This window comes from Myxine glutinosa, chromosome 6 (genome assembly GCF_964187855.1).
Source record: "Myxine glutinosa chromosome 6, kmMyxGlut1.1, whole genome shotgun sequence".
NCBI lineage: Eukaryota > Metazoa > Chordata > Myxini > Myxiniformes > Myxinidae > Myxine > Myxine glutinosa.
The window spans coordinates 73,302,150-73,315,841 of record NC_136266.1 but is presented as its reverse complement, the minus strand read 5'-3'; the positions used below and the strand labels follow the sequence as shown (position 1 = coordinate 73,315,841).

Sequence of the window (13,692 nt, the reverse complement as noted above, 5' to 3'; positions counted from 1 at the left end):
GATGAGATTTTGTGCAATTTACCAAATTCAGAGACAAAATACTACTAAACTGCAGGTTCGGGTTCTGTTTCAAGTCCCGATTCGTGCTCTACCATGTTCAAAATATAACATTCAATTTAAATTGAGTAGTTCCTCAGTCATAGAACTGACATGTGCAGACAGACAGAGTGAAGTAATTGCTTACCTCCATGTTTTGCTATGCCCACAGGGTAATTATGCTTCCATATGCGATTTACAGTTTGTTTCCATCATCTGTAAATCATGTTATAAAAGTTTAATTTGCACAATGACTTTATGGACAAATGTATATATATATATAATATATATAGAATATATACACCAGTCACCAGTATACATAAATTTGGAATGTACAGATACATAAGGATGTCCAAAAAGTGCATTGGTTTATTCATAAATTCTTCACGCACCTTTTGCTTGTTCTAACCGAATGTTTCTTGCACCTTATCCATGTGACATTTTGGCCCCAACTAGCCCAGTAAAGTGGAAAAACATTGTCAGACTGCAAGTCACCTGATAAATTATCTGGTCGTTCGGGAACGAGCATCGAGTGACATGATTATGTGATGAATTAATAGCTTCTCATATTAATGAGATATCATGTTATACGTGTGCGGTTCTTCGTACATGACCCATGAGTACATGACATGACCGGAAATGGTGCGACACACACATAGAGTGCGCGTGCATAAAATTTAAACATCCCTACCCTTGGGCGATTGAAATCATAGAATATCCACCTGTAACGCTCCATAAACAAGCGTTTATTGCGAAAGGGATGGGTTATACCAGACGAGCGCCATCGCTATGCCCCCAGCCAGCTATACCCTGTCCATCACCACTACGAATCGAAACAGCTGGAAAAATAATTTTGGTGAAATACGAATCGAATGCGGATCTCTGCGATTACTGGCAAATATGCGCACCCAATTGCACGACCGGGTCTCTCTGTTTCACCGAAGCTTCATGCACCATCTCGCTCCCCATAGCCCTACCATCATCGTTCATCAGGATAGGACTTTATCACTTTAGGTCGATTTGAAGGTACCGTGGTACCGCCAACAACGAGGGTCCTGTGAAGATCATGATGAGCCGTTTGTATTAGTGGATATTTAGGTTTAGCCTTCTTTGCACGAATAGGTCTCTTCACGATTCAAGCACTGTTCACACTGCACGTAGCAGCACCAATGCACCTGGCACTGGCAGGGTTTCTGCACAGTGCGCACACGCGTGTTGTACCCTCGCCCACAGCAGATGCTGTCACAATTGCGACCTTTTTGGCAACTCCGGTTGGCCGTGCCTGGGGAGTATCGGCTCGCTCTGCAATAGCTTGGAGAATCTTCCACGTACACCAGGTCAATGCCCCGTGGAGTCAGTGCTCCATCGGAGACCTTCGTCCTCCTCTGACCTCTCTGCTCCCTGGGTCTCCGCCGTGATCCGGCGATGGTGCGCTCTCCCGCAGCTTTGTTCGTCATGCTGAACACCTTGACAGCGACATCATAGCGCTGTTTGAGACTACGGCCCATCTCGGTAAAAGGTGCGAGTTGGCGCCAGCAGGTGCGCACGGTGCACGAACCAGAGACCCCATGACACTTGCACGTGGTCTGCACGCCACGCCGTACGACCTATGTACATCCCATGGCGACAAAAAAAAATTATACAAACATCAGACTGGCACAAGTTTTGCTCTTACACGAGAAATCAAATTCCCCTTATTATATGATCCGAGTAGAAGCAACGTATGGGCTCAAACTATAACAGCAACCACATTGAGATGTTTAGCTAGATTTGCAAAAACCTTTATGTGAAAGCTTCTCTCCTCCACCTCCCCGCTTGCTCAAGGAAACCATGTATAACTAGAACGACACTCAGTAGAGAGCATACCTCCACCTGGTTCGCCATATCACTCAATGGTGAAGAATCAATTAAAAAATTCTACAAGATGGATCCGGATCCGGATCTTCACCAAAATGGAATCGATTCTTCCTTGTCACACACACAACCTGTCCAACACGTTTCGTCCAAATCCATCCATAACATTTTGAGAGATCTTGCTATGTATCGTTTTTGGCCCGATCTCCCAATGGTGAAGAATCACTTAGAGAATTAAATAATTCTCATATCCGAATCCATATTCAGATTTTCACCAAAATCGAATCGAATCGTTCTTGTCACACACACAACCTGTCCAACACGTTTCGTCCAAATCCGTCCACAACTTTTTGAGATATCCTGCTATGTATCGTTTTTGGCTAATCACTCAATGGTGAAGAATCACTCAAAAATTATACAAGCCGGATCCGAATCCGGAGCTTCACCAATATCTAATCATTTCGTCCTTGTCACATACGCTACATCACTGCCAAATTTTATTCGAATCTGTCCACAACTTGTTGAGATATTTTGTTCACAGACAAATGGACACACAAACAGATGAAAAATTGGTCAGAGACCGAGGACTTGCCGGAATGTACATACTTTTTTTATCGGCCATTTTGGATCAAGTTTTTTAGTTTTTCCAAGGTGGCGACCGAACCACGTGACCAATGACGTCATGATTATTTGTTTTCTGAACTAATTTATTCCTAGATTATGCTCAAGAAATTTCATCTTGATCGGATGAAGTTTTGTACTTGTCGAATTATGACGTCATAATGGAGGCACCTATGACATCATCATTAACATTTTATTCCCCATGGAAAGTTCTTTACAATTAGCCATGTCTCAATTTTTTCTATTCAGCACCTTCGGAGATATAGAGGTGCAAAGTTTTTCGGTTTTTCCAAGATGGCGGCCGAACCGCATGACCGATGACGTCATCATTTTTTTTTTCTCCACCAGTTTAGGCCGACATGGCGCTCAAGAAATCGCATCTTGATTGGATGAAGTTTTGTACTTGTCGAATTATCGAATTATGACGTCATAATGGAGGCCTTGGGCCTAGAGAGTTAAAAATTGGGCACAGTCTATTCCAGGGCAAGACACATATGTGTGTCAAGTATGGCTATGCTATGTGCAATGATGTAGACGTAGTGCTGCGCACAAACAGACAGACAGACAGACAAACAGACAGTCAGACAAACAGACAGACAGACAAACAGACAGACAGGCAAACCAACCAACCAACATACTTGCCGGAATCTTTTCGGCAAGTAACAAACAGACAGGGGTGGAAACATAACCTCCATCTACCTTTGGTGGCGGAGGTAATAATTCCATCGCACCACAAGCATGTGTAAAAGTCGACAGTGTAGCCGGCTTTGCTCGCTAAATTAACGGCGGTATGCTCCGCGATGCAACATACTTGTCGCAACACCAGCTGGACCTGGCTCGATTGGGAACTGAATCCAGACGCACACAAGTGAGAAGCAGGCTACACACCTAATGAGCTATGGCGACCGTGCGACCTGTCATGCACATAGCCCGGACCACTACAACCCAAGCAGGGTATTATTTAAAGGTGCCTCGTGGTGTTGAAGAAACGCACATTAACGAGTAGTGTATATTATACACCGGGCATTATTGCAGTCCCAGAGTGCTGAGTTGGGAACTTTACGGTTGTTTTCTTTCAAAGTTCCAGACACATGTGAGATAACACCCTTTGCTCTGGGGTTTCAATTAGCATTTCCCGTCGATGGAAATGGGGCGCAAAGGGTTCCAGGTCCCTTTAGATTTCAGCTTTGTACACGCAAAGCCTTTCAAGTAAATATGTACAGTATTTGCTCTTTGTTGAGAAACTATTATTGCAATTCAAATGACTTACATGTCTTTACAATTACTTACAATTACTTACAATTATTACTTACATGTCTTTCAATCCTGACAAATCTCACACTCTTACTATGTCACTCCGAAAAGACCGACTGGACAACCCTCCCATCTACTTTCTCAACAATCCTCTCCAAAAGTTCAGTCACTCAAGCCATTGGGTCTCACAATCTGCCATGATCTTTTCTGGGAAAACCACATTTCAAATCTGGCCTCCAAAGCCTGTCGCCGACTGGGCATCCTCCGTCTCTTATCTTCCCCCATCCAAAACCTTGATCTTTTATACCCCTGTTATTTTCACCCCAGATCCACTTTTTTGAAATTCCAACTTCTTTCCTGGAAGTTCTAGCAGTGTCCATGTGTTTTATACCTCTCCCACCCCCACCCCCTTCCCGTCCCTCCTCCCCCCAAGCCCTCTCCCTCCCACAGATCTCCCGATGTCCCTGTTGTCTGCTGTTGTGCTTGTGTGCTTCCCTCTCTCCCCCCATCTTGTCTCCCGCTCCCTTTATCTCATGTTTTACGTGTCCGTTTGTCGTTTTGTGATTAATGTTAGCTCTTACACGAGCCTCGATCTTGTACACAAAAAAAATGTTATTCAACCTACTTCGGAACACACTTCGACAACATTCGAGGCAATGGCTTGGTTGTGACGTCACCACATTCTTACATCATATTGTGCCTGCTCGGACTGTGTGCCATATGCAAATCCATTCGGTAATAATTTTCTTCACGACGGTTTGTCTCGGTTCTGGTTGTAGTGGTTTTTCTTTTATGCAAATATATGTTGACCACCACAAATTTGATCCTTTTATAACATGCGCCCGTTGGTGTGCACAGACCATGTGATGCGTGATCAAAGCTTGCTGTACCTGATTGCGTCACAAAGTGATCACGTGACGTTCCTCCAAGCACAATATCTGCCGAACCTGCGATGGGTTCCTCGGATTGCAAGAAGATCACAGGTTACTAGAAGATGTATATTTATTTTGAATGGCTGGGGCAAGCCCCTGTAGATGTGCGGCAAGGGATGAATTGCTGGTGGCCAGCCTAACATATTTAGCTCCTTGGAGACAGATAATTGACTATGTTAAGGTAATTAAAAGTTTTAAGGACATGCCATGTATTATCTTATCGCGACGCATGCTGACACGAAAAAAAACGAAGTGTTTGGTTGTATTTCCAACTCTGCGTTGGCTCGTATCCTTGCCCTTCTTCATTTCAATCCATGCTTATTGCACAATTATAATCTCAGCACCACTGGAAAGGCAGTGGCAAACCTCACAGTGCATTTCAATACCCAAATAAACTGCTTTGGAAGCAGCTTTAATCTCCTAGGTGATGGTATTCGGACCCGTTAGGGTCCAGTGAGACCATGATGATGCATAGAGTGCAGGATGGTCTCAACTAGACCCTCATTGTTGGTGGGTACCACGGGTACCAGGGTAGACAAATTGTCACGTTAATTATTTATTTCATAGAGTCGTGTTCACATGCGCACGCGCACACCTAAAAACGCACGTGCTTTGTGGGGTGCCCCTTCCCTCCTCCCCCACGATGCACGACAAGGTATTCCCCAGATCTACGTCACTTCGGGATCTCCTCATGTTTCCCTTGGCGAGACGTGGCCCAACAAGCTGTAGAATATCCTAGAATCGCACTCTTGTGAAGTCTGTGTTTTTAAAAGAATTTTATTCTTCGTCCTTGTCTATAAGTAGGCATATGGAAATACAAACCAAATATTATATGCTGGCCTAATAACATTTAAAATGTTCGCAATCCTGTAATTACATATTCTGGATGAAAATCTCGTGCTTTGAGGTCCTCTATTTATTACATACTCAAATATGGTTGACGTTATGACACACACCCCATGGATGTTCTCCATGCTTCTCTACTCCCAAATTTATTTCCCTTCTTTCCATAATCCTCCCACACTGTCCTTACCCACCTCCCTCTCCCCGATCCTCCTTCCTTCTCGTCCTTGTCTTCATTTAAAATTTCCAAATTTCACCCTTCCCCACCTCTCAGAGCTGGCAGCATAGCCTAGATCAATGTTTGTGCCGACCCTCGGATGGACGTTAGGCTGGCGTCCCAACTGCCGACATTGGTTGGTAGATGTTAAAGATCCCACCGTGTCCTTCATGAAAAGTAGGCGAGCTTTCGCCGGCATCCTGAACAAATTGCAATTCCTTCCTTGACTACCTAGTCGAGAGTCAGGCCTGGCCAGCCGGTTCGTAAGAAACCTGCGCCAAAACTTCACCCAGCCAACTCCACAATAACGTGGTTTGAATAATTGTGTCCTTCAAGAAGAAGCACGACCCACACCCCCTTCCTCCTCCACTCGTGCATAAACAAAGCTCGTCTCTTTCTCTCTCTCGTGGTGCTTTTTGTACGTCTGTCTCATGTGAATTATGTTTACGATAAAGGGCCTTTAAATGCAACAACTACCAAGTAATTCAACTCATTGATTAATTAACCTACTTCGTTAACATTGTCAATAACCAACTTTCAAAATTGCGCAACTTTCGAAATGACATATTTCGCCCCAGAACGCTCGGCGCACATGCACAGAAAACCTGGGAAATGTCGGCATTCAGGGCATCATAAAGCATGTTGTGTGTGAGATAGAGGAAATATTTGTGAGATAGATTATATGAGATATATGATATATGATGATGATGATGATGACGATAGATGATGATAGACAGATAGATGATGTGAGATAGAGGAAGACAAATGATGAATTGCGAAAGATGATGGGAATAGAGCCTGTGATGGATGCTGTGAAGAGGAACAGGTTGAGATGGTTTGGTCATGTGTTGAGGAAGGATGAAAGTGACTGGTTGAGAAGAGTGATGGAAATGAATGTGGAAGGAAGTAGAGGACGGGGAAGACCGAGAAAGACTTGGCTAAAGATGGTGGAAGAAGAAATGCGGGCAAGGGGGTTAACAAGGGGAGATGCAGAAAATAGGGCAAAATGGAGAAGATTGTCATGGGGACCGCAAGGCTAACCCCCACTCTCGCAGGGAAAATGGCCTTAAAATGCCTGTTGTTGTTGTTTGTTGTTGTTATGTGAGATAAGTATTGTTAATTAAACAGGCTAACTCAGCTTCTGAAATAAGCTGAAAATACCTGGAAAAGTACATGAGAGAAAGGGCTGTGCCTATGCAGAACGAAAGACTTCGAGAACTTTCTCAGCTCACGGAACTCAAAGCTGCTCGTACTGCAAACTCTCGACCATGTGGGTCGTTGCAAGGTGGACAGACGTGCGCTACACAAACCCCCAACGAACCGCTACCGGAGAATGGACTGTTTATCTGGATTGGGTTTTTCTGAGCACCGAAGGGTAAATTTAAAATGATCATATTTACTATAAATCATGTTGGGAAGGGGGAGGGGTGTGGGAGGAGCTACATTAGCTGGGAGGGCTGTAATAAGTACGTATATATTATTTGTTTGGTTCCGGGGTCACAAGTGAATTTATACTATATTTTTGCATACATTGCTAAGTTGGAGGGTGTTGGTGTGTTTATATATATTCACGGCAGCCCCTAATTGTATTAGCAGGAAATGGTACGAACCTGATACTTCTCATCCACAGATATTTCTCGTATTCATTATATTTCCGTGAGTCCAATTTTCATTCAGGAACAGAATGATTATGGTTAACTATCTTGAAATTGCCTCTCTTTCATCTAAATGCTGGAAATTCTGTTTAAAATCCGATTTAATTTTGCGCTGGCAACGGCAGGTTAAAAGTTCCTGGAGAGCAGAACCGAATCACCGGAAACGCACACGGCGCATGCGCAGAAGGCCTTGTTTGGCATTCAGACGTCATTTGGAAAGTCGTGTATTTATTCGCAAATTTGACCTGAAGATGAAAGACAGAGTCCTGCCCTTCATTTTAATAATTCCATTGCACCCACGTCTTCTATTCTGCTAGAAATGAAAAGCGCCCCCAATGTACCGTTATGCGCACACATTGTCATGTTTATTAATAGTTTATGATAGATATTTGCATTGCAATCCTATAGTTTAATAAGCCTAATAGCCTATATAGGTTTTATTGGAGGTAAGCACTCGGAGAGGCACCTTGATTCCGACACGCGTGTTGTGCCGATCGATCCCCGCGCGCAGGTCCTTGCTCGCCTCTCCGTGGAGGAGGAACGTGCGGGCGAACTTGGCTCCGTACCGCAGGTTGTCTCCGCAGCCTCCCCACTGCCACGCCTGGCGGTTCCTCAGGCCCGGAGCCTCGTCGCATGTGCAGCGCTCGAGGCGTCCGCGGCTGCACGCACGCGCTACGGCGTGCGCGAGTCCCGCGGCTGACAGCGCGAACAGGAAGGCTGTCTCGCGGAACGCTGTGCAGGAAACAGTCATAAAAGGTGACGTCACATGGAGAAGTTGTTACGTATTGCACTCGAGAATACGTCACAGCAAAGATCCATGGCACATAATTATCCATATAATGCAGGTCAGAAGCATAAGTTTGCATCTCAACACTGATTCTGAACAGCTGTTTCAGACCTTTCACCGATCATCAGGCAAACAAAGTGTAATTAACGGTGCAGTTTTGATAATTGGCCGTGATATCGGTGAAAGGTACAGTAAGGTGAACACCTACGTCATAATAAGCAAGATCCAATCATTAAGACAGTCATATTAATGTTCCTTACATCAAGTACATTGTGGCTTCAATAAGCAGCACTAAGTCATTTATTTCTACCCGACAGAGTTTTTGTAAAGATGAAGAATTCTGCCCGACAGTTTGTATATTACAAAGAAGAGGAAGATTCAAGAGTATTTTGAGCAAGAAAGTGCAAAGTTTTGGAAATTTTATTACCTCCGCCACCAAAGGTGGATGGAGGTTATATTTTCACCCCTGTCTGTCTGTCTATCTGTCTATTTGTCTCTTTGTGAGCAAGATATCTCAAAAGGTTGTGGACGGATTCGGACGAAATTTGGTAGAGATGTAGCGTATATGACAAGGACGAAATTATTAGATTTTGGTGAAGATCCGGATTCGGATCCGGCTAGTAGAAGTTTTAGTGATTCATCACCATTGCGAGATAGGGCCAAAAACTATACATAGCAGGATATCTCAAAACGTTGTGGACGGATTTGGACGAAACTTGGTGGACCGGTTGGGTGTCTGACAACGACGATTTGATATGATTTTGGTGAAGATCTGAATATGCATTCGGATATGAGACTTATTTAATTTTTCTTAAGTGATTCTTCACCATTGGGAGATCGGGCTAAAAACGATACATAGCAGGATAGCTCAAAAAGTTATGGATGGATTTGGATTAAACTTGTTGAACAGGTTGTGTGTGTGACAAGGAACAATCGATTCAATTTTGGTGAAGATCCGGATCCGGCTAGTATAATTTTTTAAGTGATTCTTCACCATTGAGTGATATGGACAACTAGGCGGATGTATATTCTCTACTGAGTGCCGTTCTCGTTTCAAACTGCTTTCTTTATTTCCCTTTCCACTCCCCTAAAACCACCTTCCTATCGAACCATTCTATTTGTGTTGTTGTGGTTGTACTTGTTGTTGTTCATGGATTATCGTCCTTCCAATTTCTCCCGAATGCCCAGCACAACTGCCACCACAGACTTAGGTTTGATTCCACCACTCTTCTCTTTGTTAACAATGTCCATTCATCCACCACAAGGGCTGGCAGGATGGCCTAGAGGTTCGCGCTCTCAGCTCTTAGCTTTCTCGTCTGGGTTCAAATCCCGAAACAGCTATAAACTGTCATCCCGTGCTTCACCTACAGGGTGATTCACCAATGTGTGTGCGCCATCCCTTGGATGGACGTTAAACAGGCCTCCTATCTGTCGGAATTAGTTGGTGGACTCTAAAGATTCCACAATGTTCCTCGCAAAGAATAGGCGAGCTATCGCCGGTACCATGACCAAATTTCAAAATTCCAAGCCTAACTACTCAATAACTGGGAATGGTTCAATACATTCACTCATTCGTGGGTAGATCATCTGGTAGACCACGAGACTGATTTGGGGTTTCCTCTTTTCTGCAAAATCTTTCTTTATGGTTCACCTGTAGAGATATAAATCATTATTTGCCTACAGGTAGGACCCCAGCTTGAGCATACTGTTCTCATGTTTGGAGGTCCTCCTGCTTTATGGTTTGGAGGTCCTCTAGCTTGGCACTCCTTGGAAAAAATTAAAATTCAAGCTTTGCGGATGATTGACATCTGTCCTTTCATAATCCCATGAATTCCTCGTCTCGCTCACCGTAGGACTGTCACCTCCCTATCTTTCTTTATTCTAGTTCGGTTTCAACTCTCATTGCTCTTTGGTTTCGTTAAACCTCCTTATGGTGGCCCCATGGCTCTGCTTCTCTCTCTTCTGCAACATCTTACACTCTATTTCCTTCTTTTCTTCCACCCACTTCTCCATTGTGGTGTCCTCTTCCTTCTTTACTGTGTACTAGCAAATCTGAACCTTCAAATGTTTCCTAAATATCAATACTTTCCTCTGAGTTGTTTCTTGATATAATTTGATACTTAATATCTGAGTGGTTACTTGTGGTTTCTTGATATCACTTAATGCTCCTGTTGTCTCACTTGTGTAGCTCTTGGGAATATCTTTTTTATACATGAGTGAGAGTCATATTTTGGTTTGGAGTAGAATGGAAGGGAACAAAATGGAAAGGAGGAAACAACAACAGAAGCAGAGTAGACATGAGAGTTAGATCAAGGAGACGGGGGAGAAGGACACGAAGGGGTGAATAAGTTGCACACCCACTGAAAAGAACACAGAAATAAGAGGAAGAGGAAGATGGGGATGAACAGAAAAGAAACAAAACAACTGACAACTAAGAAACGAAAATAGGTGAGGGAAAGGAGGAAATCACAACACAGTATATTAAGGGTATTTAAGGGCTCAATGGTTGGAGAAAAAAATATGATATACGAATGGAAGATTGGAAGAACTTGAGAGGGTGGAAGAGGTGAGATGGTGGTAAAGGGAGGGAAGAGAAAGGGGGATGTATAGAGCCTTAAGGTGGTAGAAATGGATGGAAAGTTCCTTATTTTGTGTACAGAATAGGTAGATGTTGACATACACAAACAGTACAAGTGACTTCCACAGCACGAACAGCCAGTGGTGCACTGTGTGTGGAATGAATGAAACTTTCCTCGAGTAAGGCGATTAAAAATACTTACTCATTCTCCTTCCTTTGGTCTTTCACCCTGGTCTTTCACCCACATATAATATGCACATATATGTCCTGTATATATATATATATATATATATATATATATATATATATATATACACAGAATGGCCACAAAGATCCTGTGCATAATAGTGTGTCCTCTGTTACTAATTTGTTTTATTTGTTTTCCAGGTACGGCTTCAGCATGATGGACACCAGTGAGTGCACAATAGAAGATAGACTGATTACTTGTGTTTGGGTTTACAACTGCGCATGAAAAGGAGCAAGTTTTGAAGACATAAGGACAAGATTTTTGCAGAGGTTCGATAAGCCAGCTCCTACGCGTGACACGATGCGGTCATGGGAGAATAAGGCTTTTTAAACAGGGATTATCCTTGATTTGACTTGATTTAGAGCAAGTCTTTTCTGCAGCGATTTCCCACCATTAAATCAAGACGAAGCATATTTTTTCGGATGAATGTGCTATTTACCTCAGCAATCGATCCAGGAATGTATATTTTTGGTGCAAAAAAAATCCTAGTTTTTATGAGGAAATTCAACAGCATCCTCCTCATGTCATGATGTGGGCAGAAATTTCAGAAGATCACTTGATAGTGCCATATCATTTTCGATACAAGTGTCAATCATACTGCTTATTTGAACATGCTTCAGATGTGGTTGCTCCACAACTGCGTGAGAGAGGTCTCGAGGCAACAGCTATCCAGCAACAAGATGGTGCACCTGCACATTATTCCCTCGCAGTCAGAGAATATCTCAACGACAAATTCAGTGGACGATGGATCGGACGTGGATCTGAGATAGTGTGGCCTCCTCAAAGTCTGGATTTAACAACATGTGACAACTCGCTTTGGGGCATTGTGAAAGAGGAAATTTCTCATCGCTGACTAACAACAGTTGAAGACCTCAAAACACCTGTCAGGTGCTGCTTTTATGACCTCCAACCCTCAACATGGAAGAACATGTCCAGAAGAACATGGAGAAAAATTCAAATTTGTGTGGAAAATGGAGGGGAGCATGCAGATAAATTATAACTAAATTCTAACTGCGTGCAGGGGGCTTTGTGGCCAATATATATATATATACATATGTGCAGCGTCTGTCTAGTCTTGTCCTGTGTTGTCACTGAACTACTCCCTCAAACTTTTGTGAAATCGTACCAAACTTCTGGTATGCACATATCTCTCCCGTCGGTATGTCCTAAGGATATTATTTTTGAATTTTTTTTGAATTACTTGGTGGTGAGGTGTTTTGAATTATGTGGTGGTGAGGTGTTTTTCAATTATGTGTGGTGAGGTGTAATCGTCCCAAATTTCCAGTCTGCACCTAACCCTCCCCTATGTATGTGCTGAGGGGTTCTTTCTTGAAAAAAAAACATTTAACCTAAATCTTCAACCTAAATTGCTTATAAAAATGTAATATCACAAACACAACAAATACATTTGTGCAAAATAATTGTTTATATTATGATTGGTGTAAATCATGACAACACAGCAACTCAGGTACAGTCATTATCCTCAGATAAAATAAGCCCGTTCCTCTGTAACAACGCGTGGTGAGGCGAGCGCAGCGAGCCGAGCCAAGCTAGTATACATATTATGTATGTATATATATATATATATATATATATATATATATATATATATATATATATATATATATATATATATATAACATATATATACATATATATATATATATATATATATATATATATATATATATATACACATGAGCTTATCCGTGGCTGTGCTGCGAACACAACAGGGGTCGCCCCAGGAGCACCAGATTGGGCCTTATCTCGAGTCGACCTTGTGCTGCGCACCTCGTTTCAGAAGGTTCTGTCGATGTCGCTCGCTCAGATCACAACTCCACCGATCTCCACGAAGCTGCGCAACGCACTCGGTTGCTCCGAGCTCCGCCGCGGCCAGGAGGGTCTCAGCCACACCGGGGTCTCTCCGGCACAGCCGCCGTCGTTCTCCGTTGAGCTTGAGACGCTCGCAGGCCTTGAGGCGCTGGGAGGCCGAAGACCCTCCTTGTTCCGTCGAGAAAAGCGCCAACAGCGGTTCCTTGGCGGTGAGTCTGCAACGTGTATACGCACAGGGTGTTGAATTAGGCCTATAATCGCACAATGCTCTAGGCAAGCTGGACAGCTCAAGTCCGGGTCTTACTCATTGGAACATACATACATATCCATTATCCATACATGTGGCAGACGATGTACCCTCCTTAGAAAAATATTCACCAACGAAAGATTTGTTTACTCTGTATAGCAATTAATGAGGAAATTATAAATAAATAAACTCGTGAGTTGTTACTCCATCCCGTCATATTTTTTTCCTTCTCCTGGACCATTGTAACGAGTGATCACAGCGATGAGAGGTCCCGCGAGTTTTACCCAAAGTAGGGGGTGACGGGCGTGACCGCGCACAGCACCAGAAGTCTCATGGTGAGAAACAGGAGTCCCCACGAGCGTCGAAGCCGCATGGTGCTTGAGCCGCGCCGTGCTTCTGCATTTCCACCGGGCGACCCCTTATCAAGCACCCCGACGGGCCGCCCGCCCTGTTATAGTCCAGGCGGAAAGAGCCTTTCCCGGGTGACCTCCCTCCCCCGCGTTACCGATTGGCGAAGCGGCGACAGCGATGGGTGTGGTCGCTCGCAGTTCGCAGATCATGACCAGGCGCATGAGCCTCGTCGCTGGA

General features: G+C 43.7%; 1 protein-coding gene across 1 annotated transcript; it reads right to left on the bottom strand.

The window, feature by feature from the left end:
* Positions 1 to 470: 470 nt before the first annotated feature.
* On the bottom strand, positions 471 to 13,477 carry WNT9A (Wnt family member 9A). The gene is made up of 4 exons (XM_078781049.1): positions 13,389 to 13,477; positions 12,816 to 13,072; positions 7,879 to 8,144; positions 471 to 1,643 (listed from the first exon to the last, which is right to left on the bottom strand). Exons 1-4 carry the CDS (start codon positions 13,475 to 13,477, stop codon positions 1,137 to 1,139), a joined length of 1,119 nt encoding a protein of 372 aa, XP_078637175.1. The 3' UTR covers positions 471 to 1,136.
* Positions 13,478 to 13,692: the final 215 nt, after the last annotated feature.